Source organism: Chlamydotis macqueenii, chromosome 8 (assembly GCF_036417535.1).
Source record: "Chlamydotis macqueenii isolate bChlMac1 chromosome 8, bChlMac1.mat, whole genome shotgun sequence".
Taxonomy (NCBI): Eukaryota; Metazoa; Chordata; class Aves; order Otidiformes; family Otididae; genus Chlamydotis; species Chlamydotis macqueenii.
This window is the reverse complement of record NC_141563.1, coordinates 28,991,136-29,015,853: the sequence shown is the minus strand read 5'-3', so window position 1 is coordinate 29,015,853 and position 24,718 is coordinate 28,991,136. Positions and strand designations below refer to the sequence as shown.

At 43.0% G+C, this 24,718-nt stretch overlaps 1 protein-coding gene across 1 annotated transcript; it reads right to left on the bottom strand.

The window, feature by feature from the left end:
• Nucleotides 1-10,276: 10,276 nt before the first annotated feature.
• CMPK1 (cytidine/uridine monophosphate kinase 1) lies at nt 10,277-24,363 on the bottom strand. The gene is made up of 6 exons (XM_086753904.1): nt 23,819-24,363; nt 15,935-16,081; nt 14,902-15,054; nt 13,304-13,380; nt 13,126-13,222; nt 10,277-12,656 (listed from the first exon to the last, which is right to left on the bottom strand). The coding sequence occupies exons 1-6, from the start codon at nt 23,891-23,893 to the stop codon at nt 12,615-12,617; spliced, it is 591 nt and encodes a 196-aa protein (XP_086610030.1). The 5' UTR covers nt 23,894-24,363; the 3' UTR covers nt 10,277-12,614.
• Nucleotides 24,364-24,718: the final 355 nt, after the last annotated feature.

Below are 24,718 nucleotides of genomic sequence, written 5' to 3'. Positions count from 1 at the left end.
CTTTTAAAGGGCAACGCATGGCAGCAGAAGTCATTTCTACAAGCACAACAAAACATAATCTCTTCACAAAGAAAGGCAATGGCTGTTTATTCAGCAGGTCCCTTCTATTCATGACGTTGCCACCTAAAAATAAGAATGTAATTGAAATAGTAATAAACCAATGCATCTTTTGTGATTACCCTTGAAAGACACACAATTTCAGTGTTAAACCAACTGACACAAACAAGGATTTATGCTAACAGGTACCATGAGCTTGTTGCCTGTTAATGTAGACCAAAGATGGAGATCAGATGCTTTGGTAGTTTAACACTGGCTGGGAGATTTGGGGTCCTCTATCTTTTGCACTCTGAAACCCTTGGGAAAGTCACTCCAGCTCAACTCATCAGGAGCTGGATGCTTAACTCTCACAGAGATGCAAATTTTGGGATCTTGTAGGATTCAGGACCACCTTACTGCAGAGTGCTATCCAGAGCCCTCACCACTGCCCAGCCAGGATCCGTGTCATGTTAATCTCTAGTTTCACAGGTGCACGTATAGATAAAAACCTGAAACTTTTTTTTTTTTAAAAAGTACAGATTTTGCTTAAATATCATTCTTAGGGAGGGAGATTGAAGTACTAACACATTAAAACAGCGTGCTTCGAAACAGATCTGAGAACTATTGCACCCAGCATCACAGAGGACATAGATAAAGTTGAGTTGGCTTAAACCGGACTCATCCAAGCCAGAGCTCAGCTTCACACCAGCTCTCCTCCAACCTCTCACATCCCTCTTCAGCACTGGCAAAGCACATCCCCTCTCCCACCACGCACCACCTCTCCTTGGGACCCTAGGGCCCAACTCCCAGCCAGAGACTCCTGCTTGCCTGCCCATTTTGCTGCTTCCTCCTTGAGAACACAGCCTCCCAGATAACATCAGGCCAAGGCAATTATGTCCCTCCAGGGCCAGCAAAACAGATTTTCTGAATGACCTGCCCAGATCACCTCTCATCAGCCTCACGCACTGCTTGGTGCCAGAGCTCTTCCTTTACCCAGGTTGCCAGGTATTGTCCTGGAGCCAGACGGTTCCTCCCTCCTCGTGTTCACCGGAAGACTGGCCATGTCATTGCTGGAGCCATTCATTTCACTCACGCTCCAGCGATTCGCATCCTCAACCTGGCATCAGGTGACTGAAACTTGCTCTTCCACTGTGCCCTTCCTGTTGGCCTTCTCTTCTCCACCACCACCCTTTGATTGACTTGCTTAAAGGTGTTCCTATCAAGTAGGCTGTGATCTGGGGCCAAAAAGGGAATAGACCACAGGCGAGCAGGGAAACGTATCTGCTGTGAGAGCTTATTTCTTTCCCGGCAGTGGGATCATGTCTCACCTGAGATATAGGTCTCCCATTTAGACCAGCCCAAAGCTCTCCAGAAAGAACTCAACAGCAAACATTCCACTGCCAGTCCATCCCAAACAGCCTTCTGGCAGCTGCTGAGGGGTTTGTGTTACTTACAACGGGTATTTATCATAGAATAGATAGTATTGGAAGGGACCTTTAAAGGCCATCTAGTTCAACCCCCCTGCAAGAAGCAGGGACATCTCCAACCAGATCAGGTTGCTCAGAGCCCCATCCAGCCTAACCTTGAGCATCTTCAGGGATGGGGGCATCCACTGCCTCTCTGGGCAACCTGTGCCAGTGTTCTATAACCCTCAGCGTAAAAAATTTTTTCCTTATATTGAGTCTGAATCTGTCTCCTTCTATTTTAAAACCACTGCCCCTCATCCTATCACAACAGGCCCTGCTAAAGAGTTTCTCCCCATCTTTCCTGTCAGCCCCGTTTAGGTACTGGAAGCGGTTTGAAACAGTTTCACAGTTGTGTTTTCTACCAGAGAGCAGCAGAGCAACAAGAGCCTGATCTGCACCTGCCTCACCCTCGTCCAGCCCACAGCCATGATCTCACTCAGGAGGTGAGGGGTGACCTCAGGGGCTCCTCTTGCCCATGGAGCAAGGGGGACCCACAGCCATCCTGGGTGCCCATTGCTCCTCTCCTCCCTAGAACCAGGTGCCCAATTTAAGAGGCTACTGTTAAGTAGCCTCAACAACAGGTCTCTTCACAGACCTGCAGGCCTTGCCATCTCCCCTACTTTCACCAAAAAAAACCCTTTCATAGGGAACATGCATGCACCTGAATCGCAAGCCAGAGGAGACCAGGCAAACACTGAAGAGTGAGCAAGAGCGCACCTGAAAACAGAGCAACTGCCTCATGCTGTGTTCCAGAGACTTTTTCTTTTTACTAAAGAAGTGAGACAACCAGCATTCAGGTTGACTTAAAAGACTGAGCAGCACGACGACAGCTCTCATTTCAGGGGAGAAAGGGGATTTGGAATCAGACTAAACCCTTGCGGCAGGGACCCATCAACACGAACTCCAAGGTCACACGTGGGAGGCAGCGCCTTTGAAATAACAGGACAGCTCGGGGCTTTATTTACCTTCAGAAAGGATTTTTCACTCTGCTGGCAGTGGCTTCACTGCCCAGGGACCTCATGGGATGCCAGTAGTGTCACCCCTGAAGGAGCAGGTTTTGGGGACCACCAGTATCTATATGTAGGGAAGGGGGAAATCCAGGTGTGCAGAGCCCAGACAAGGGTCCCACATGGATGGGGGACACATCCCCCAGACAGACTCACATCCCTACAAAACCCAGCCCAGTCACCCCACTGGTGTCCTGCCCCCCATGTACACATCCCATGGGTGACACAGCCTCTCCTCCTGCAGCTACCCAACCCCTCCTTTCTACCTCCATGTACCCACAGACACCCGTGGCAAACAGCCCGTTTCCTCCGCTCACACCATCACAGGTTTAAAAGCACTGAGGATCAAGCCTGGGATTGCAAATTTGCTGGGGAGGGGACAGTCTGGCCCCATGGTCTGGCACAGCAGCAGCAGAGCAGGAAGGCAGCAGGTCAGCACCACGGCAAGCAGTTCTCCTTTCTGTCCCCCCTCTCAGGTGTTAAAAACACCTTTTTGAAGCAGAAAAGCCATAATGGCATCACCTGTACATGAAGCAGAGAGCAGGGCTGGTGCTGCTGCAGGCAGGGGACAATATGGGGTCATGGTCTTTGTCTCACCTCCATCACCTGCAGAAGGGTCAGGGCTTACTCCTGCAGGTCACTTGCCTGTTACTTAGAGCTTGCTCTGACTTAAAACTGAGCTAAAGAAATGCATCACATGTGCTGATCTGTGAGCAGGACTGAGCTCTGGGAGGCTGAACTTGCCACCAGCCTGATCAACCAGGGCAGCTCCTCCAGCAAGCGAGGTTCACGGGCTCGCTGCAGGTGTCTGGCAACATATTTAACCTTTGGCACTTCTCTTTCACCTCTTATCCTTTGCACATTTTCTCAGTTTAAGTGTACTTAGCAATGATTCCTTAAGGCTTGCAATACTGAAATTAGAGGAACTTGAGTAGGACTTTTTTTTCTTCCTTTAGATGAAGGGATGATACAGAAATATGAGGTCACTTTAAAATACAAAACTCTCCTACTCTTTGTGTTTACAGGACAAAAACAAACAAACAAACAAAAAGGGGAAATTAGAAAGCAAAGAGAAAATAGAAACTTCACATCATTTCTAACCAAATGTCATGCTCAGACTTTCCAGTCCTGCAGGCTTTGGGGCACCAAAGCCCCCTTGAGTAACATCAAACTCCTCAGCAACTTGGGAGCTTTGGGGCCTTTACCAGGGGGCAAAGGGATCAACAGGCAGCACAGCAAAGCAGCTGATGGAGACCACCGCCCAAGAGATCCCAAGGTTTTGTGCTCCAGTCCCCTCTCCACCTCCAGAGACATCCGATGAAAAACAAGGGAGCTACTCAACAACACATCCTTGGTAGTGCCCCAAAACACCCCCAGCACCTTGCCCTCTCACAGCCCAAAGGAGCCAGCAGCTTTGCCCCTGAGCAAACCAATGCAGTAATAAGTAAAAACACAGAGACTAAACCCAGAGCTCTCACCTCTGCTCCTTCCCTGGATCCCAAAGCAGGGGCTGCAGGACCAGCTCTTCCCTTCCCAACCTCCAGCCTGCAATTCTGCACAAACTTGTGAGAACCAGCAGGAGCCCAGTTAGCGAGTGCCTGTCCTCACCCACCTGGGCTGGGCTCCCTGCTGGAACCAATTAGACAATTAGCAGCATGTCAGGGTTACCCTGGTTCGTATCAAGGACTGTCATATGTGGGGTTTTGCCAATGACCTCACCCATTTCTGCACCCTTCAGCATCTCCTCGGCTGTTTGCGGGGTCTCTCATCTCCTCACTTTTATCCTTTTCCCCCAGAGCTCATATTTTTATAGGACCGTGCAGTTCAGAGAGGGCACAGGAGGGTAGATAAGGCATGAGTTAATTAATTGCTCATGATGAAAGAGTAATAACCAAGCTAATTAAGGCTCTTCATATGCCTCCTGTCTACTGTTGTTAGCTGCTGTGTTGACCCCATGCCTCCTGAAACAGCAGAAACCTACCTGCTCTCCCAAAGGGACTCAAAATCTCCCTTCTCCAGAGTAATCCCTAAGACAGTGTCAGTTAATGGATTTTTCCACTAATTTTTCAAAAGTAAGGTTATTTGCTTGTATTATTACTATTTATTATTATTATTATTATTGGGATCACTTGTGTCTTATCATTTTAATTAACTGATGTTCTTATCAACCTTTAAAAGCATATGTTATCTGAAGCACAATTATCCAGTCTGTTATTCTGCAGTGGACATGGACATGAGCAGGTTGGGCACAACTGCTGAGAGATATAATATTCATCAAGGGAGCCTGGACTCCCAAACTGGTTTTGGCTCTTAGACTCTGCCCACAAGTGTCTTAACTTGTTCTCGAAGCATTTCTATTCCAGCATGAGCAGGTGTCCTAAAAAATTGCACTGATGATTTTCCATGAAAAAAAATACCTCCTCTAAATACTCTGGAAAATGGCAGAACTTGTTTAACATCTTGACCTAAACACTTGAAAGAACTTTGGAGGTAAATGACTCTCGACTCATTGAACTGATACAGTGAAGTTCTGGTCCTTCCTAAGGGACCTAATTTATTTGCTGCCCCTCCTCAGAGCCCATCCAGCACCAAGGCTTTGCAGGAGGCAACACAAGCTGTTAAACCACAAGCCAAGCCAACTCTCATCCCTTCTTCCAACATCTGCACTGCCTGCAAGACACCTTCCCCTTCTGCTCAGACTTGGTCCTGCAAGCCCCCACTACTTAGCCTACGTAGGGGACTGCTGCCTGTACTGGTCCTGCTTGTGCCCCACATTCAGAGTTACTGGCCGTGCTTCAGCACAAGGCTTTGTCAATGTAACCCTGCTGGCATCTCCAGACTCATCTCCTGTGCCCTCCACCAGCCAAGATGCCAACCCCATCCAGCCTCTTCCTGTTCTGCTTTTGGGAAGCACAGGGCTGTTATTGCTGAGGGACGTCCAGGTAGTACCCACACAGCCGCAGCTGAAGAAGTAAGCTAGTCCATGCTTTTCCATCAGAATTCTTTGGAAAGAATAATAGGATAGAAGGGCAATTAGGAGATTTCACCAAAACCCATGAACCAACAGACAAAACATTTCAGGTTTTTGACTGCATAGCTACAGTTGATTCCCTCTAAAGTTCCCCTGGAAAAGGGAATCTGCTGCTTACAACTCAGCTTTTCCCAACAGCTTCCCTTTTAGTGCTCCCTCTGCCAGCCCAGGAGATACCTCACTTCTGAGGCACTCTGGGATGGAGAGACACCAGGAACACTTCTCTGTTGTGGTACCAGGTATGTGGCTCCTTTGCTAAGGGAAAGCTCTCACCCAAACAAAGCTCAGAAAGTTGCCTAGTAGGTTCAGGATGGGAATCACAAACACATCACACATGTAGTGGCACAGAACAGCCACGATCATGAAGTTGGCCCCGTCTAGTTGCTCTCCTGAGATGCAATTAAATAAACTGACAAAAAAGCGCGACCTTCACTGTTGCCAATATAGCAGATCTCAGAGGAACAAAAAAAAAATCCATCCAAAAATATCTATTTCTTCACAGGGATTTCTTTTTTTTAAGTTACACAATTAAAAAGCAGGCTTTTTTTTTTTTAATTAAAAATCAAGTCTTTTAAGATACGGGAAATATTGTACAGCCGATGAGCGACACTTCCAAGCTGCATCCGCCTCTCTGCGAGCCTCGCACCCCTCCTTGTGGTAGATTGGAGCAATTGTCGGGTGAGCAAAACCCTCTCCCTGATGGCCTTTGGCTTCCCAAAAGGTGACAGCTCTATGCCTGAGACTTGCCTTCAGCTCTGGCACCGAGCATCGTCTTCTCCAGGTTGTGAACGTCTCCGGGCTAGAGATACAACCAACTTCTCCCTCTCACTGGGAGCCAACTGGAAGCATGTGTTTCCAACATAATTAAACTGGAGGGTGTAGACGCGTGTAACACGTTGGAACAGTTACACTACCCAATCTTAATGTTTGTTTAAAGGTTACTTTTGGATGAAAGCCGGTTAGAGAATAAATAACAGATGCTGAAGGCATCCATTATGTATTTTTGCAATTAGCAGAAAATCTTGGTACTTTTCTTAAAGAACATACATAATTTTGTGGGATGTTTATTGCTGGAAGCAATCTGCTCTTGCTGGCAAGAACGGCATCCAAGAGCCCAGGGAAGCCTCACAAGAAGTCACACATGGTAAGCCAAATGCAATGCTTGCTTCAGGAACAGCACTTAAAATCCTGAGCTCTCTGTTGCAAGGAAGCAGTCAAACCCAATTTCTTTCCACAGAAAATTTTAAATCAGAAAAAACATGGTAAAATTATCCCCATTTCTATTTTCCACAGACATTTTGATTACCCGGCAAAAATGTGGCTGATTATACTTTGATTTGAAAAATGCATCCAGGATGTTTCACCTCATTGTTGTCTTCTATACCCAAGGGCTTCTCCCATGGTCCAGCCACCATCTCCCCTCCTGGAGAAGGGAGACATTGCTATACCTTGGGAAACCTTGTCCAGCCAGAATGCACGGCCTGGAAAGGAAAGGGGAAGTAAGAAAGCGACTACAGCTCCCAGAAAGCATCTCCCTCTCACAGAAGTTTGTGTGTGCAGAGTATGGGGTGGGGCAGCAGCTTGACTTTGGACTGTGCTAGTCCTGCCCCTGAAATACAGGCACTGATGATTTCCATCATACCCAGATGAAACCAAAGGAGGTGTTCAGACGAGGACAGAGGTATTTGGGTTAGAACATAACATGGACCTCAGGATAGTTGGTGGCCATGGCTGGGCAATTCAGCTGGTTCTGGTTGAAGATGACAACTGTAGTAATGCCCCAAACAGCAACCCAAAGACATCGCTCTATGCTCAGTCAGCAAAGAGGACCACCACGTGTTACATCCTCCAAATAAAAGTGCATGCCAAGCACAAAGGTTGTACAAGACGCCCTTTCCACATACCATCTACATATCGCTACACTTTGACAGTCGCACAGTAATCTTTGCCATTTCTTACCATGAAGAAACTGCATTGTGCTAAAAAGCCCTGCAGAATAAAGCAGATATTATCTTTTGGGATGGCGCCTTGTATTTTCCAAGAGTTGTCTCGCTGCAGCAGCTATTACAAGAAACTAAACCAAACCCTCCTATTTGTAAATTAGAAAGAAAAAGCACAACTCAAACTGGCATTTGGTTTCGGACTGAATCGTTCGCACAGTGCTTAAGAAACATTTTAGACAAAAGCAAGCTTTCTGCCAAACATTTGAGGGGGAAGAGAGAATTTCTGCTTTGCTGTCTGCAGTTATAAACCAGGATGACCAAACAGCCTGGCACTGCTGCCTACAGTGAAATAAGCTATGCATCTCGTTCTTCAGAAGCATGGCTCAGTTTGTCTTCTTCCTGCCCAACTTCTACAGCTGTACCCTGAAGACAAATTCCTGTCCCCACAACCCCTGCAATTCAAAGTGGCTGAGACAATGAGGGGAGATGGACAACTTTGAGGCAGGGAGTGCTTTTGCACAAATTTCTATCTGGTATAATCATGAAACAGCTATATTAAATACAAGCACTGCTGCTGTGCAGAACAGATATGTTTCTAAAGCTGAAGTCCGACTAGTGAAGCAGAATTGACTGAGCTTCTTTAAGCATCTTTCCTCCCCTCCTCAGTCACCTCACTTGCTCTCATCAAAGCATAACAGGTCATTGCTAGTTTAATGTCTAGTGATCGAGGGTTTTTTTTCACACCGCTGCTGCTAAGCACTGCGCTGAAGCAAGACACACACATCTGATCTCACTCATATAAGAGAAAAGAGCAGAGGTACTGAGATATTCTACAGTTGTGAAACAAAAAAAAAAAAAAAAGCACAATGTGCTTTACGTCAGTTTTGTAACAGATTATGCACCAAGCTTGTTGGCAGAACCAGGTTCTGATGGCTCTAGCTGAAGGTATTTAAAGATTTTGTTTCTTTTGAAAGGCAGAGAGATTGGTAAGAGCACCCCCTTGCCCATCCCAATAAGCATCTGCAATTCAGAAAGCCAAGGAAAAGACATTAAAAGGCAGAAAGCAAATAGGATAGAGAATATATCAGCTGAGAAGATTAGAAGGCTCAATAAAGACGCCTATTGTTACCAACAGAAATACTCCACAGACCACAGGCTGAAAGCTACCATCTTAAACTAAGCAATGTATGAAAAATAGCAGAGAGCAGCAAGATTAAATTCATCTATGCCCCTCTATCTCCACTAAAAGACTTACAAAGGTCTGCAGATCAAGAGAGTGTGACAACTCCTGCTATATGAAACCAAAAGCCTTAATATTTTCGTTACTGTCTCCTTTGTTACCTGATTAGCTGAATCCTCTTTGCATCGTCATGCAGTTTTCGTTATTAGCTGTTAACCCCTGGAATTTCTGGACTATGGCAAACACACAGCCTCAGGTGCCCAGTCTCCAAGTCCTGCTGCACCGCATCTTGAAGAAATAACCTGATTGTGCCAAGGGGCCAAGCGTTGTCCCCTTGAGCAGGTGACCAGCTGAGTAGTTGCAGATCGTAACTTTGAGACATCTGTATCACAACAGGGACTGAACTGGTATTGAACTTCAAACTAAGCAGAAAAGTAATCCCCCAAGCTGCAACTTTCCCAAATGCTGGCAAGCTAGAAACTGCCAACCGGTAACGACAACTGGCAGCTCCAGTCTGAGCTGAGGTTTTTTTTTTTTTTTTCCATTTAACTCTCCCATTCTTCCCAGTTCAGCCTCGGCAGCAGCACACAGATGCAAGACACTGTTGCAAGACAGCATTTTGCACAAGACGTTGGAACTCCCTCATGAACCATCTCTTATTAAGGACAAATGTTGCTAGTGGGGAATATCTTACACTGAGGCAATCCTCAACTGCATGCTTATGGTCTTCTCTGCCTGCCCCCACTCCATCAAATTGGACAGCAGGCATTTTCTGTTCAGGTCTCCCAGTTGTGGGAGCGGGAAGCTTGCTTTGGGGCAAGCTACCAGAGCCTTGCCCCTGTCAGTCAGTCCCCGAGGAGACACTACAACCGCAGGATGAGATTTCAGCAAAACAGGCAGGTTGATCTCATTTTACCAGCAGAAAAATACCTGCGACTGCTGGAAAATTCCTTGCTTTTCTCATCCCTTTCAGGTCAGCTCTGCAAATCTTTCCAGAGTAAGGTTTGAAGTTCAACATGATGTTTACTGGAAACCTACACATGAATAACAACCCATTTTGGGACAAACCTTTAAGCAAAATGTGAAGACTTATTTTAAAATAAGCCTGGTAACATCTCAGTGTCTTTTACAAAGAGTGTTACCCTGTGCCAATCTCCTTTAAGAACACAGTCTTGAGAGCAGCACATATGCATGTGCTGCAAAGTAGCAGAATGGCATTCAGGAAACCTGTTGGTGATTGAGCAAAGCGGCATAACAAATCAAGACAAAAAGCATCTCCAATAGCAGCTGTGCAATAGGTTTGTGTTTCCTAGTCCACTTCAAGTCCCCTTTCTCTCACAGATATGCCAAATGAATTATCACTGCACAACTATACCAACAGAGTAATTTGATAAACCTGTATAATCAATAAAAGGTACCAATTGCGCAGGCATTTGGCTGATCTTACCCTGTGCCTAACAAGGTCTTCAGGACTTCAGTTTTGATAGTGAAAACTGAACTTTTATACATATACTCATGTGTATGCAGCCATGCAAGGTATCTAATAAGTACACACTTTAGATAGATACGAAAAATATCCCTTGTGACAGATAGCTGTAAGCCAAGCACTCATATTAAGCCACAGAACAAAGTTTATTGGATCTCCTCAAATTCTTTGTACAGTTTTGCTGCTAAACGGACACAACACATTGGCATATTGCCTTTAATCTTTATTTCAATCATTAAGTCCAACTTGAAAGAATTGGTAACACATTTAATGGCATCTTCAATAAATAAAATGACCAAAAAAAAAATCTAGTCTTTGCACAGACACATTACAATCCACTCCAAATTCAATATTGCCAAAACATTGTTTTTTCTAAAAATTTACTCCAAAGGGTTTTTTCTTTGTTTCAGCACTTAAATACACAGAAAAGTATATGATGAGAGAAAACAGATACTCTATTCTGAACAGAACTTGTGAAAACCATTAACCTAGGAAAAAAAAGATAATTAAATCTCTGTAATTAGATTAAAGAACCCTGTTTGAAGTCTTTTTTGGAAAAACCCTGATTCTAACCTTCATATCAAAACATGCTGCTTCACTGGATCCTATCCTATGTCAGCATACTTACACAATAAGAATTAAATTCCATGATTTTTTTTTTAAGGGGAAATTCATAAAGCGAAAGCATTAGCCTCCTACACTCACAAAAGTAGTCATGGTCTGTATATTCTGCAAGAGCAAACAGCTATTTGTGCTCAGTCCATTGTTTGAACTCCTACTGCACTGGAAAAGATACTGTACTTTACCCTTTGTTTCTGTACCCATCTCTTCCCCAGTCCAGCAGCTTCAAGAACCTCAGCGAGATGAGAATCATGCAAACACAAATCTGCCTGCACAGATCAGATTGCAGAATGAGGACTAAACACGTCTGATTCTAATTAGAAGCTAGGCTTAATTCAAAGCTATTCCTAAATAATGAAAGTCATCAATAAAGAAAAGCTGAACCCCAAGATTTCCAAATCGGAATTCCCTGTAATTTGCAACATATATTAGCATATCACAAACCAATTACACTGTCAGTTAATGCAGGAAGAACCACTCTATCACTAAACTTAGTTAAAAACCTCATCTTCAAGCCTTCTGGAGCCTTCTTCAGGGAAAGCTTAGGGCACGTGAGGAATGCATGGTCAGGCTGCCACAGACCTATGCATACTACATAGGGGAGAGAAAAGGTTACTTTTAACAAAAGGCATAATTACACCACACCTCTGCAAACATTTAAACCAGTTTGCTTCAACTAGTTATCTACTTACACCAACTATTGCTGTTGACTGTACTTGGCTAATTCAAGAGAACGTGATGAAGTAGGACTCAACTCGTTTAAGGGAATGGAACTTTTTTTCTGCAAGTATCTTCTCCTCAGCTGACCACACCATAACAAAAGTGCAATAATTTACAATCTTTTCAAACAAACAGCTATTAAAATTACACAATTTTAGGGAAACAAATTCACTAGTTTAACCATAAAAATATTCCCCCAGGCAACAAGCCTTAAAGCATTCAGTAACACAGTATTTCAATAATAATAATAATAATACAGAAAATCCCTTCCACTTGTTACAAAAGACAGAACTGTTAGAAGATTTTTGCTTATTGTACACTATTTAAGTTTTGCCATCTTGTGAAAAGCATGCTGTAATTAAGAATATAACTATCATTTAAAATAAATGAGTATGCAAGTACTGACCTGACTCGGAAATTATATTCTTAACCTTTTGCAAATGAAGACAAGGTAAAGCCCAGGGCCATGTCATCCAGGTACTCAAGAACTTGTAAGACAGTTTACATCCAGAGTCACAAGAAAGCACCACTTTCCTTAGAGTACTTTGTACGTCTATTGCTGAACAGCATATTAAATAGTTTTGTGAGAACTGCTAAAACAGATTCTCATACTAACTGTAGCTTGAATTACAGAATTCAAGTTTGGGGATAACAGGGAAATACTCTGAAAAACAATATCTGCTAAATTTGGTCCAAGCATCTGAAAAACAAAAAAGGGCACACAGGTCCCTTATTGCTTAATGCTGCTGTTTAGTTGATCTGTTAAAAAAAAAAAAAAAAAAAAAAAAAAAAAAAAAGGTGTATGGCAATAAGGAATAAGAAGGGCTGCCCATGATAGGCACAGAACTCTGATAGAATAAATAGTCTCTTCAGAGAGATGTTTTAACTGTGGTTTTGCCACGTGAGTAAAAGAACTTGTACTAATGGAGAACCCTGAAATTTCTATACTATAGCCACAAGAAATTATTTCCTATTTAAAAAAACCAGATTCATTTGTAATTAATTGTTTTTCCAATCATCATTCGATATGTGAAAAACAATTAAAAAATATTTTAAAACAATAGCAGTAGCAGCTATTCAAGCAAAATTCAAGCACAAGTTTAAAGGAACTTTCAAGCTGGGAATTAGCCTTCTTTGTCGAAAATTTGTACAACTTTCTCAAAAACCTAAAAAGAGAGAGAAGAATGTTAATTTTATGAAGTGTTGGTCAAACAGTTACTTCAAGTTAAACCAGCACACACAACAATTGACAGCATTTTTAAAAATACGTAGGTTTTCTTAAAGCATTCACAGTAATTCTTTAATAGTGAAATTGGCATCAATTCTGGGAAACTGAAACAGAAGAGCACTACTACTTCAGAAAAGCAAAAGCTTATGTAAGTGAAAGACAAGATGCTGTTAAACACAGAAACACTGAAAATGTGTTTAGTCCAGCTCATGTTCAAGCAGAACTAATTGATTTCTTAAAGTTAATCAGTTTTTCAAGAGTCAAAACGAGAGTTCCAAAACCTCCCTCAGTAATACACATCAGTGCCCAATTAGCACACTAACCACACATACATGCATCTCGGAAGAATGCCAAAAATACGTACCCTGCCACTGTCATCCCCATGGTTTTTTGGCTTACATACTTACTTCATCAACAGATTTAGAGGCATCCACTTTTCTGACTTTTCCCATTCTCTCATACAAATCTATTATAGGCTTAGTAGACTGCAGATACGTATGAATTCTAGGAAAAAGCACAGGGGAAAAAAAGTATTACATAGTAAAATAGAAACAGAAGGGAACTGAAAAGTTTTAAAGATAGTACCTCTTTTCCAGACTCTCCCGATTATCATCACTCCTACCACTGCTCTTGCCTCTTTCAAGACAGCGGCCAATACATATCTACAAAAAACACCAGAAGGATGATCACAAGCAGGAACATAAGGTGCTATCTCGAAAGCAGGAACAAAAAAAAAAAATCCTGAAAAATCTAAACAGGCCTGACACACAAAATACTGTCCAGATTTGGTGGATCTAACTAGAATTCACATGGAAAGTTAGATTCTTCCAGAGAAAAAGAATGATAGCTTTACACTTTATCAGTTTATTAAAATCAGGGCTCTTAAAATGGGATTGAGGTCAGTGGAAGGAAAAGCAACATCAAGCTCTGTGGTTCAGCTGGGTCTCCAACTCAAGGCATTTAAAGAAGAAAATTACCCGATTTTCAAGGATGTGTTCAGACTTTCTGAAATGAAGCATGTCAATATGCCTGCACTGAAAGTTACTGCATGTTCTTCCAAGAATTCTGTAAGGCTACATACTAAGTTACTGTTAAGCTAAAACGTTCTTACTTGACATCACTATAACGAAGACTTAAAAATCAAAATCTAAGTAAAAACTGAAGAACTAATAATTGTTAAAAGCTGCCCAATGAACTAAGTTTTGAAACAAAGTTAAGTAAGCAATGCTGACACATGTACACTTCATCTATACATTTATCCTACTCATACAAGAGGATAATGGTTAAAAATTATTTTTTTCCTACAAAGTACACTTAGAGTAAAAAAAGTCCAGAAGATCATGTAGGCATTGTCGTCTATTTTTAGGTTAAAAAAAAAAATTAGTAAAAAAAAAATTAGAACCCCCTCAATTAACACCCCACCAAGTGAAAAAAAAAAAATCATTTAATCTTATTCAAGTTTTTTCAATAGAAACAGATAACCCCTCACTTGTTCCTTGAGATTAAAAAAAATTGCAATTAAGTAATTTTAAAAAGTAACAAAATTTCTCACGAAATTGGGGAAAAGGATAAAATGAAGAAAGTCAGCTTAAGGTGCTGGGATTCTCATATCAGTTTTTAGGCCTCAAGGGTACTGACATATTAAAAAGACAGCCTATCATGGCACTTGTTAAATTAATCTAATGTATCACTGTCAAAATGCCCTTGTAATCTAATGGCTTGCTGAATAAAACGTTGATTACTGGCTATTCTATAGTACAGCTCATAACTATGAAAATAAAGACTGCTGCTGCCAGCACTTCAGAATCAAAGCGGACATTGCTATTAAGTTCATTTTAGACTAAACAGCATCAACTAGGAGTAAACAGAATAACATTTTCTGAAAATTAACCACATAATTTTGTATAATGTATTTAAAGTTTTTATAAAATTTCCTTAAGAATGCAAATACCTTAAGTACTACTTCAATATAATTTATTTGCACGATTATACACCAAGTGCAATTAGCCGCCTCCTATTTAAAAAACACGCCGTTTTTCATCTCCAAAACCAAGTTGCCAGAAATCCTTGAAACTCACAGACCTTTTCCTGCTACTCTTATGCTAGACCATTCACTATCTGACAGAGTTTTATTGCTGTTCTCGAATGATTCTCACAATATAGCAAAAAAGGGAGTTCACTACCTCATTGTCACAATCAAAAAAGAGGACAAAAGAAACATCTGCCTTTCCATCCATAGTCTTATTCCAGCCTTGAAGATTATCTTCATTCCTGGGGAATCCATCAATTAAGAACTTGTTCTTCTGAGAATTGGCAGCCATTGTTTGATCCATAGCCTGATAAAAGAGAATTCAATTCATGATTCAATTCATCCTGCACATAAAACCATTTATCTACTTATTAAATTACCTGCAAAATGTTGACATGGTAAGTTGAGAAGCATTTATCTTAGGATTATTGCAGATTTACAAAAATATATTTTTGTTTCACCTTCAATGCATGCTCATTAATTCACTAATGCACCAATACAGCCTTCTTTCAAACTGAATTCACTATTTCATAAAGCTCAAAATATCAAAACCCACAATCCCAGCTTTAAAGCTGATTTTCTACAAGATATTAAAAAGTGCTGCTACACAATAAGATACCAAAACATCCCTGATCTAAAGTTAACCCTAATGGAAAAAGTCCAGATACATTCAGTGCTATGAGCACCAGAAGTCTTTTCTGTCTTAAAAGAGATACTTCAGTTGTTTTCCTGGATATCTAATAAGGATAAAGCCTGGAGATTTTCCTTCCACAGAAACAGTAGCAGGTGCTCTTCTCCTTCACCTGGCTATCTATTTTGATAAAACTTACAAAAACTTAGTACCTTTGAGGCCTCTACCCTCCAGTCAAATATGACTGAGCTGACCAAGAGGTCCAAAAGCTAGTTAAGGGAAATACGAAATATAGACTTTCACTGATTTCCCTAGAGCTACTGAAAAAAAAAGAAAGTGAAATTAAAATAATCCTTTCTCACAGATCTCCAGGTATCAGAGGCCATCACCTACTGCCTCCAAAGAAACATGAGTAATTGCTCAGAGAAGCCCAATATGCGATGTGTACCCATGTGTGCCATTTTATACTACTCACAGAGGAAGAAAGGCAGTTCCTCCAGAATATGGCCAATGCTAGTCTGCAAGTGGCCCAGCAAAGAAATAGCCCTTTCCTTACCCTCTTCAGCAAGCTGATTGTTATTTCAACCGGTACAATTTCCCCCTCCTTAATGTAGTTCTCAATGAGCTCTCCGTACTGCGAGCCTGGCCTTTTTCGTTCATCTCGAAGGAGGTCACCAGCAGAAAGGTGCGTGTAGCCATATTTCTGAAAAGTAAAAACAGACAGGCACAGACTCCCATGAATTAGTACACGTGCAAAGTTAACATCAGCCAACAGTATCAAACAGATTCATCTTCACATTACAACAGAAAAATACAGGGAATAGCACCTTGCTAGTGACATATCTATTCCATCTTCAGTGTGTAATCTGACAATACAGCACATTCAGCGTGCACAGAAAGCACAGCAGTAGAGAGATTCTCAGGTAAAATGCTCAACAGGGCTTTGATCAGGCATTCATGTCCTGTTTTCAAAGGTAATTTTGTCACAGTTGGAAGCAAGACTGGCTCAAAGTCTCCAAAGCGCTTCCTGAAAGGTTACACTGTGTAATGAGACATTTAACAATCACCAAACTGGATACAAGCTATACCCCATCCTAACAGTTGAACTACTACTCTTACCAAAGAGAAATGCACTGTTATATGGGAAATTTGAGATCACAAAACAATCATTTTCTCAGCTCATTTAAAACCAAAGAAAACTAACCAAGTGTACTATGCTCCTTCACCAAATATAGTCCATAAAAACAGCCATAAAGAAATCTCCTTGGTGATTACCTAAGTTAGCTATACATCCAAAACACTTACACATAGTTATCCTAAAGTTTTTACACAAAACAAAAGCAGCAGCAAAACCTTTAGGGTTATCAGCTTGGCTGCAGCAACATCCAAAGTAAATTTCAAAAAGGTGTCTGAGCACAATAACAATGTGACTACACACTTCTTAAGCCTGTGAACCTGGGATTTAAAAACTTGGCTGTTAGACTAAGTACAACATAAATACTACACAATTCACTAAGTGACTTTAAAAACATTTCAGTTGCTTTCCAATTTCACTCACAGAAGTGTAGAAACTTAGTTCTGTCACAGTTATGACTTAAGAAGAGATATAATTACCTAAATTTCAAAAATTCTACACAGTTGGGAAAAAAAAAAAAAAAAGGAAGCAAGATTTTGCTCTATGAAGAAAAAGCTCTACAGACATCCTCTATAAGCTCACTGTACTCCTGCTTTAATGTGCACTGCATTTAGAGATGGCTATTTAATTGCCAATCTAAATATTTACTGTGAACTACAGAAGCCATAAACCAGAATAAATCTTTCCTTATAAGCAAGAAACCTTACTCTGCTGAACCCTAAATTAACATGTAGTTCTTTTTGCTAAAGTTCAAGAATGATGATATTTATAACATTAAGTTTCTGCAAAGGAGAAAACAGGAGGAAAACATAATCCCTTTGGTTTTAGAGGATTACCAAACCATTTAATTTTCCCTGGCATTTCCCGTTTCATGCATGAAAACGAAATTGAGTCAGACCATTTTTTTTAATTCTCCATCCTTTGCAACAGCAAACGAAAATAGTTTTCAATGGCTGAACAGGAAAGTAAAAGTGTTTTAAAGTGCTGTTGCATAAGTAGACTTGTTTTAGATAATAGTAAATTGTATTCTAGAGTAACCTTCAGAATGGATTAACTAGGCAGTAATAAAAACAAACCTCTCCTTCAGGGGCAAAACATCTATTTGTTAACTGTACTGAGTCAAGAGCCAAAGACAACACGTAGGTTTAAACAATGCAAACAAGCACGGAGAAAGGGAGAAAGGCTTGGCTGCTGCTCCAAACACAGAAGGCTTCAGAGATGCAGTGCTCACGCTACTCTTGCCAGCTTTAATCAGTGTGTACAGGACACTGATTTTTTGGACACTGAAGTTTTCCTTCATGTGAGGCGAGATAAACCCTCAGCAAGCATCCTGAACCGGAGAAAAATCGTCACATCCCTAAGAGCTCACAAAAAAGACTGGGATGTAACTGCACAAAAACGAGGGCAAAACAGGGTCTTGAAGTTTGCACTGTGCCAGCATGACTTTCCAGCAGTGCCAAGTACATCTTGATGCAATCCCCAGAACGTGACTCGCTGCAACTACTGCCTAATTCTTCTCCTCCAAAATGAGAAAGGGAGCAGGACTGTGGCTGCCAAACAATGAAAAAGCAGTTTCTCCAGTTCTTGAAACATGCCTATATGCTAGATTCATACAGTTAGACTGAAAGGAAGACTTGAAATAGAAACTAGGTTAAAAATTACAAATAGTTGGATGCCAAGCACCTAAAATCTGGGCAGGTTTTACATTACAGAGACAAAAAAAAGAAAATACAGAATTAACTATTCTAAAACTTATTTCAGAGATAATGTTTTCTGCTATGCTAGTGGACTAGCATGCTGTTCTACAAGAAAAAAAAAGATTAAATTAGTAAATTGCTATTACAGAAGTTCTCATTATTTTTAAAACTATTTTTATCTTTTGAGACGCATAATCCAAATCACTTGCAAAAACAGACTGTGAATGAAAAAGATAAAAATCAGATGTCTTCAGCACCACTGTAGACATCTTCCTCCTTTGCTTTAAAAAAAAAATAAAAAAAAAAAAAATCACAACAACATGGAAAGGCAAGCTAAAGTTTCCATCAATCCCACCACAGAGGTGTTACTCAGCACAGCATTTAGCAGTACTGTATAGAGCAGAGCAAACCATTGCTCGCTTGTTTGTCACACAGCGGCCGGGTAAATCGTACACTACGACAAACCAGGACATGCAAGCTGCATGCTCCACATTTCCACATTACTGCGGCCTCCCTGGGACGCCCTTCTCTCCCCTGTCCTGTAGCCACTTCTGGCTTTCTTCTGTCAGGCAAGATTTGCAACTTCCACTCTGCAGACAGAACACGCTTTGTTTTCAGTACAATAAAAAGATGAACACAATTGAAAATACACGAGTCATATTTGTGTCACACTTGAGTAAGGCGGAGTCTGCCCCAGCAGTCTTCCGGAGGCAGTAAGAGAGGATCAGCAGTGCTGCTGGGACTCCTTACACAGCCACCCTTTTCAGGGGGCAAGGTTTATTTCTGATTCAGCCCTGTGTGGTCCAGCAACACATCACTCCACTAAACACACAGCTTGAGACTTCCTTCAATGAGCAGAAGCCAAGAAAAAGCAAGAGAAACACAAATTACTGCTTTGACCTTGACTCCTATCTTGCCTTATCATTGTTACTCGGAAAATGAAAGTCACAGGGCTTAAGATCTAAACAAACAAAATACAAACTTTTATTGCCCTAGTTCTGACCTGTCATATCTTGGGCAACCTTAAAAACCAACTGAAATTTGCTATATACACCATTCAAGAACTACTTAAAATAAAAATAGAACCACGTAAAGCCTGCAGTCTTTGTATTTTTTTAACCTAAAAAGCTTTTGTCTTTCCTATTAGCAATTAGCACACAGAATTATAGCTTTGGGGTATAAACTACAATGCAGTAATAGACCTTCTGCTTGCTTATTCAAATTTAAAAAAATTTTGAAGACATTTTCTTAGTTTGAAATATGTTCCTCGCCTCCAGTGGGGTGGAGGGGGGAGAACAAGCAAAAAACCACATTAACAAAACAAAACGCACAAAGGAGATCCCATTGGTGGTGCACCCAGGGGAGGGGAGGGCAAACAGTGGGACCCAGTGCTTCGGGAACGTTCAATTCACTAAAAGGCACCCAGTATATTTGGGAAAGTCCAAAATTCAACACCCAGTGTTCTGCAAAAAGGAAGCGTATAGGGGTAAATCTTTAGGGGGCAGATTTAAATGATCACTCACCATGTTTTTAAAAAAAGCTCAAAAGTTCAGAAATATAAACTTATATCCCAAAAACCAACTTAAGTTTAAGTGGAATACTAATACTTGGCACACTTGAAAGAGATTTCAGAAGTTGAGTGTAGAGCAAACAATTTTAAAAACGTTTTTATTTCAAGGAAGTTAACACTGTCTCTCAGTGGACTTCTCGAAGACAATTAACACATGACAGCAAAACCTAAATCCACTGCTACTTTCAGAGAAGTGTTTCTGGTACAATGAGTTCTTCTTTGCATTATTTTTTTCACCGTAGGAAATCTCCTTATCATATATCCCAAAGCAACTTAACAGCTTTTTTCCATTTGGATATTAACTTACGCTCTTACAAAAGGAGAAGACTTAGCATCTCACCTTGTGGGATTAATTTTAGATTTAACCACAAACATACAGGATAGGGCTGTGGTGGAGGTAAATTATATTTTGGGTACACAGAAAGGGATGTTTTGCATACTCCAAATCCCTACAGACTCACCTTGATAAAACAAACAAACAAACCACTAAAATCTTGCTTGGAATAAAGACAAATGATTTAGTTATTATTTTTCCCTCCAATTAAAAAGCTTTTCATTTCAGGCAAAGGTTGTAATGATTTAAAATTTAAGTACACAAAAGCATAGTTTGTGCAGACTTGAAGATTTTTTTTTTTTTTCTCTTGACTTTACCACAACCATTTTATAATAACTTTTCCAACCCTAACCATTCTATGATGCTATGATTATATAAGCAAACTTCAGAAGTCAGCAGTAATAAAACAAACTCATTTTGTCCTACAAGAACCTGCATTCAAATGACATAATTCAACTACCTGCTCAAATATTCTGCCTCACACGACAAGATATGCAACAGTCCCAGGTGATGGCAAACGCCACCTAACACGGCTGTGGAAGGTTTCAGGACTTAATCTGCAGAGCTGGAAGGAAGATGATAAGAACTTAAGAGGGAATTCTGCTTCATCCCTTCCTAAATAGGAGGAACTGGTCCAGAGCAGCAGTTCTGCCGCATTTGAGCGACAAGTCTGTGAGTTTGTGGAATGTATACATGAGTCTTCCCTCCATATCGGAGAAAAACAGCCTGGTTCAGCTGTCTCCTCCAACCTTATCTGCAAAGATAAAGAAGCCTAATCGCTTACCTGCTGTTCCCTTTCATACACTGTGTCAATATCCAGTTCCGCTTGTTATTGCGTCTTCTTCCCTCAAATCATTTCTCCATTTAGGTCCAAAATGAACACATGCCTTCACCACAATGAGGGACTCCAGCACACACATATTGAGCAGTTATGATTTAGGCTAGTACTTAACAAATACATATTTTGCTTACAATATGCGACAGCCACCTCCCTTCTCTGGGAACACAGAGCATAGTCAGCAAAACAATTACAACACTTCTTTGAGAAATTGTTCCCAGGTAGTATGTAATACCTCCTTTACTCTACAAAACACAGCTACCTTTGGTTTGTTAACAAAATAAATTAATGCTAAAATCATAAAACCTCAGCAAAGTGAGACTTCTTCCACATGTGATGTGCTCTGTCCCAAATCCCCAGTATGAACAGAAACTGCGAAATATTTATAGCTCATACTGATTTTTTTGTTCAGTACAAACTTCAAGATCTACAGCAAGATACTGGGTCAGATTCATTCAAAATGTAAACTAATATTATTCAGTCCATTTACAACAAGGATGAATGAGGTTTATTATTACTCAGATACAGCCCCTTTTCTCTGTGGCAAGCTGCCAACGGGGTTTAAAATCCAAACAAAAATACACCTTCAACTTAAAGGCAGCATTGACTGTATACAGCCTATTCAACCGCCTGCCCGAGGGCTCTCTGGGGGCTGCCAGGGGCCAGGCCAAGGACGCGTGCTGCTCTCCAGTACCTCTGCTGCGCTTCATCCACATGTCCAATTTTTCTAAGGTCTTCCAGTAGGCTCGTGTCAGTCCAGCTCTCACTTCAACTACCTCAGACCCTCTCTCCTTCAAAGTTTAGCCAGTGGCTCCTGTAAAGGTGTCCAAGAGAGCAGGAAAGCCAGTCTGCCATCAGCAGACCCACATATATTCTACTGTCAGCTCACTAACTTTAATTAACGTCCTTCCATACAGTGAACAGCATTAGCAGAATTAAAGCAAATTTACATTTACAGTATTTGGACTACCCTTTCCAGGCTTAGAAAAGGAAATACAAGCAAAGTTAACTTCTCTTTCATTTTTAGCTGCAAATACAATTTGGACAGCAATGACTCATTTGAACTCCTCCTAATGAAGTGGTCTTTATCCAATTATATTAGCCTATCAAGCCAAAGGCATTTATACTTCTAAACACAGGCCAGCAGCCACACAAGGTACTTCAGCCCTGAGGCTACAGTAATGGTTTGGTGAAAGCCATTAATGACAACCTACAAGATTCCCCTACAGTTTAAGTTCATTTATTAGCTATGTGCTAGAGGCAGAATTTGACCTTACCAAAAAGGCTTTATGAGCACTGTGAACCTTTCATCCCCCAATTTAATTTAATGAATAAGCTGGTTTGAATGAGAGTCTGTAATTTGAGGTTAAAATCATTCAGAACTAAAGTCATAACGGCATTTTTCAGTCTGGACCAAATTCGCATAACTTAGTTACACAGCACCGAGGACTGGGATATAATGGGAGCGTGGATAAACTGTAACAGCACTGCCAGGGCATCACCAGAATAGACAACATACAAAACTGCCTGTGCTAGGAGCTGCGGTTTTATTTTCCACCAGCAGTTTCAGAAACATGGGCATTGCTACAGTTCTTAGCCATTTCTTTCAGTGTGGGCATGGATAAACTTTGATCCTACATGGCTTTCAATGAAAAAAAATATATACAACTGCTCAAAAAAAAGCAAACCCAAAACCAGCTATTTCAAATCCAACATACACACATTTGGAAGCATTCAGCCTTAACTACTTCTGTAATTATCCACCTGAATACAATGCAATTATCCCTGGGTTCTTCTGTTTTTAAAAGGACAGTACTACACCATGTAGTCATTGTTCTTTCTTAGATACCTGTTCTATGTCAAAGGCTGTAAAAACATATTTGGAAAACTCAAAATGTGAAAAATATAGCAGAAAGTCCTCTCAACCTTTACTGTCAGTTTTAAGCTCCTCGAGAAGTGAGAACACAAGATTAACCATCTATGGGATGAGGACACTCTTTGACCTTTATCATATTCTGTCATAGAACAAAATTTTACTTTCACAACTCCCAGAGACGGCACCAGGTCAGAAAGCCAGCACCCCGCAATGTCTACTGTACCACCTCTTACAGTAATAGGCCAGGCTTCAGAAAACACGGACCTTGACCCCACACACTTGAAGTCAACGTATTCCCAGCCGCTGTAAACCACATCGCCTCCGCTCCCAGATCATCAGACCGGCAGCCGGAGGCGTGCGGGTGGCAGCACCGCAGTCACCTACGTGGCTGTGCAGACGTGTACAGAGCCACCCACACCGGCTGGGCTGCAAGACCAGCCTGACAACGCACCACCACCCAGACGGTCAGGAACTTCTCCAGGCCTGTGGTCCTGTCCCTCTGCCAAGGAGCAGCGGGTGACCAGTGCTCTCGCCCAGCCTGCCAGGCTGGGGGAGCCTCCGAGCCCCGAGCAGGTGTCCCACTGCCCAACGTGGGTGCCAGTGCCTGGCAAACCCACCAGCGGAGTGGGATCCCGCGGGGCTGAGGGAGGAAAAGGCAGTAGAAGGGAAAAGGCCGGCCCCCGGCTAAGCTGCCTGACTGAGGCTGGAAGGGGAGCGGAGGGGCTGGAGTGGGGCTGTCCCCGGGGAGACGCGGGTCAGTAATTTTTATTTTACCGCCTCCAAGGGGCGGGAGGTGGATGGAGACCGGACAAGAGCCCAGATCGCAAGGGAGACGCGGGGCCCGCCAAGCCACCACCCCGAGAAGAGGCACGGACCCCATCGAAGGTGGGTGGGCTACAACTCCCAGCGTGCTCCCCGCCCCCCCCCCCCCCCGCAGCTGGAGCCCCGCACCGGGACGCGTAGTCCCGGTACCCCCCGCAGTGCCCTCACCTCCACGATGCGAGCGCACTGCGTCCCCTTGCCTGCCCCGGGCCCGCCGAGGACGAAGACGACGACGGGCTTCATGAGGAGAAGGAGGCGGCGGCGGAGGAGCAGCACGACAGCGGCGGCGAGGCGGCGGCCGGAAGGCGGCCGTGGAGAGGGAGGGGAGCGGCGGGCAGCGAGGCCGGGGCTGCGGCCAGGGGGACCGAGACCGAGCGGCTGCCGAGCTGTTCCCTCTCGGAGGGAAAGTGCTTCCGGGTCCCGCGGCGGCGCGGGGGCGGGCACGTGCGCGCAGGGGCGGCAGCTCCGCCTCTCCCCTCCGGTGCGCAGCGGGGCCGCCCTCCGGTCCGGGTCCGGGTCCGGGTCCGGAGGTAGTGCCGCCCGCAGTGCGTTCCCCTCCCAGCCCGGCGTGCGGTGGGTTCGCCACCTTCCAGGGAACACTCGCCCCGAGCGCAGAGCCGCGGGCGCCGTGGGGTGGTTCACGCACCACCACACACAGCTGGGAAAAGGCCGAGTTCGGAGCGGCGCTGCGGCAGAACCGGGCAGGCGGGACGGTTGTACCGGTTTATTTTGAAACCCATGTCAGCCTCACCGTCCTCTCCCGCAGGACCGGACCGGGCCGGGCCCGGCGATGGCGGCGCCCCGCGCTGCCATGGCAACCCCACCGCACTGCGCCTGCGCGCCCCCCGCTGACCGTTTATTTGCTGGCTGGCGTTTTTAAACCCCTCCTGCGCGCGCGCTGGCGGTTGGTTCCCCGGGGTGCGCTTTGATTGGTCGAGCGAGCCGCTTTCCCCACCGCGCGCCGATTGGGTGGGAGCCGGCGGTGGGGGCGGGAGCTCGGCCTCTTCTGCCTTCTGATTGGCTGACGGTGGGTGGACGCGGAGTCGGCGGTGATTCTGAGGGAGGTGG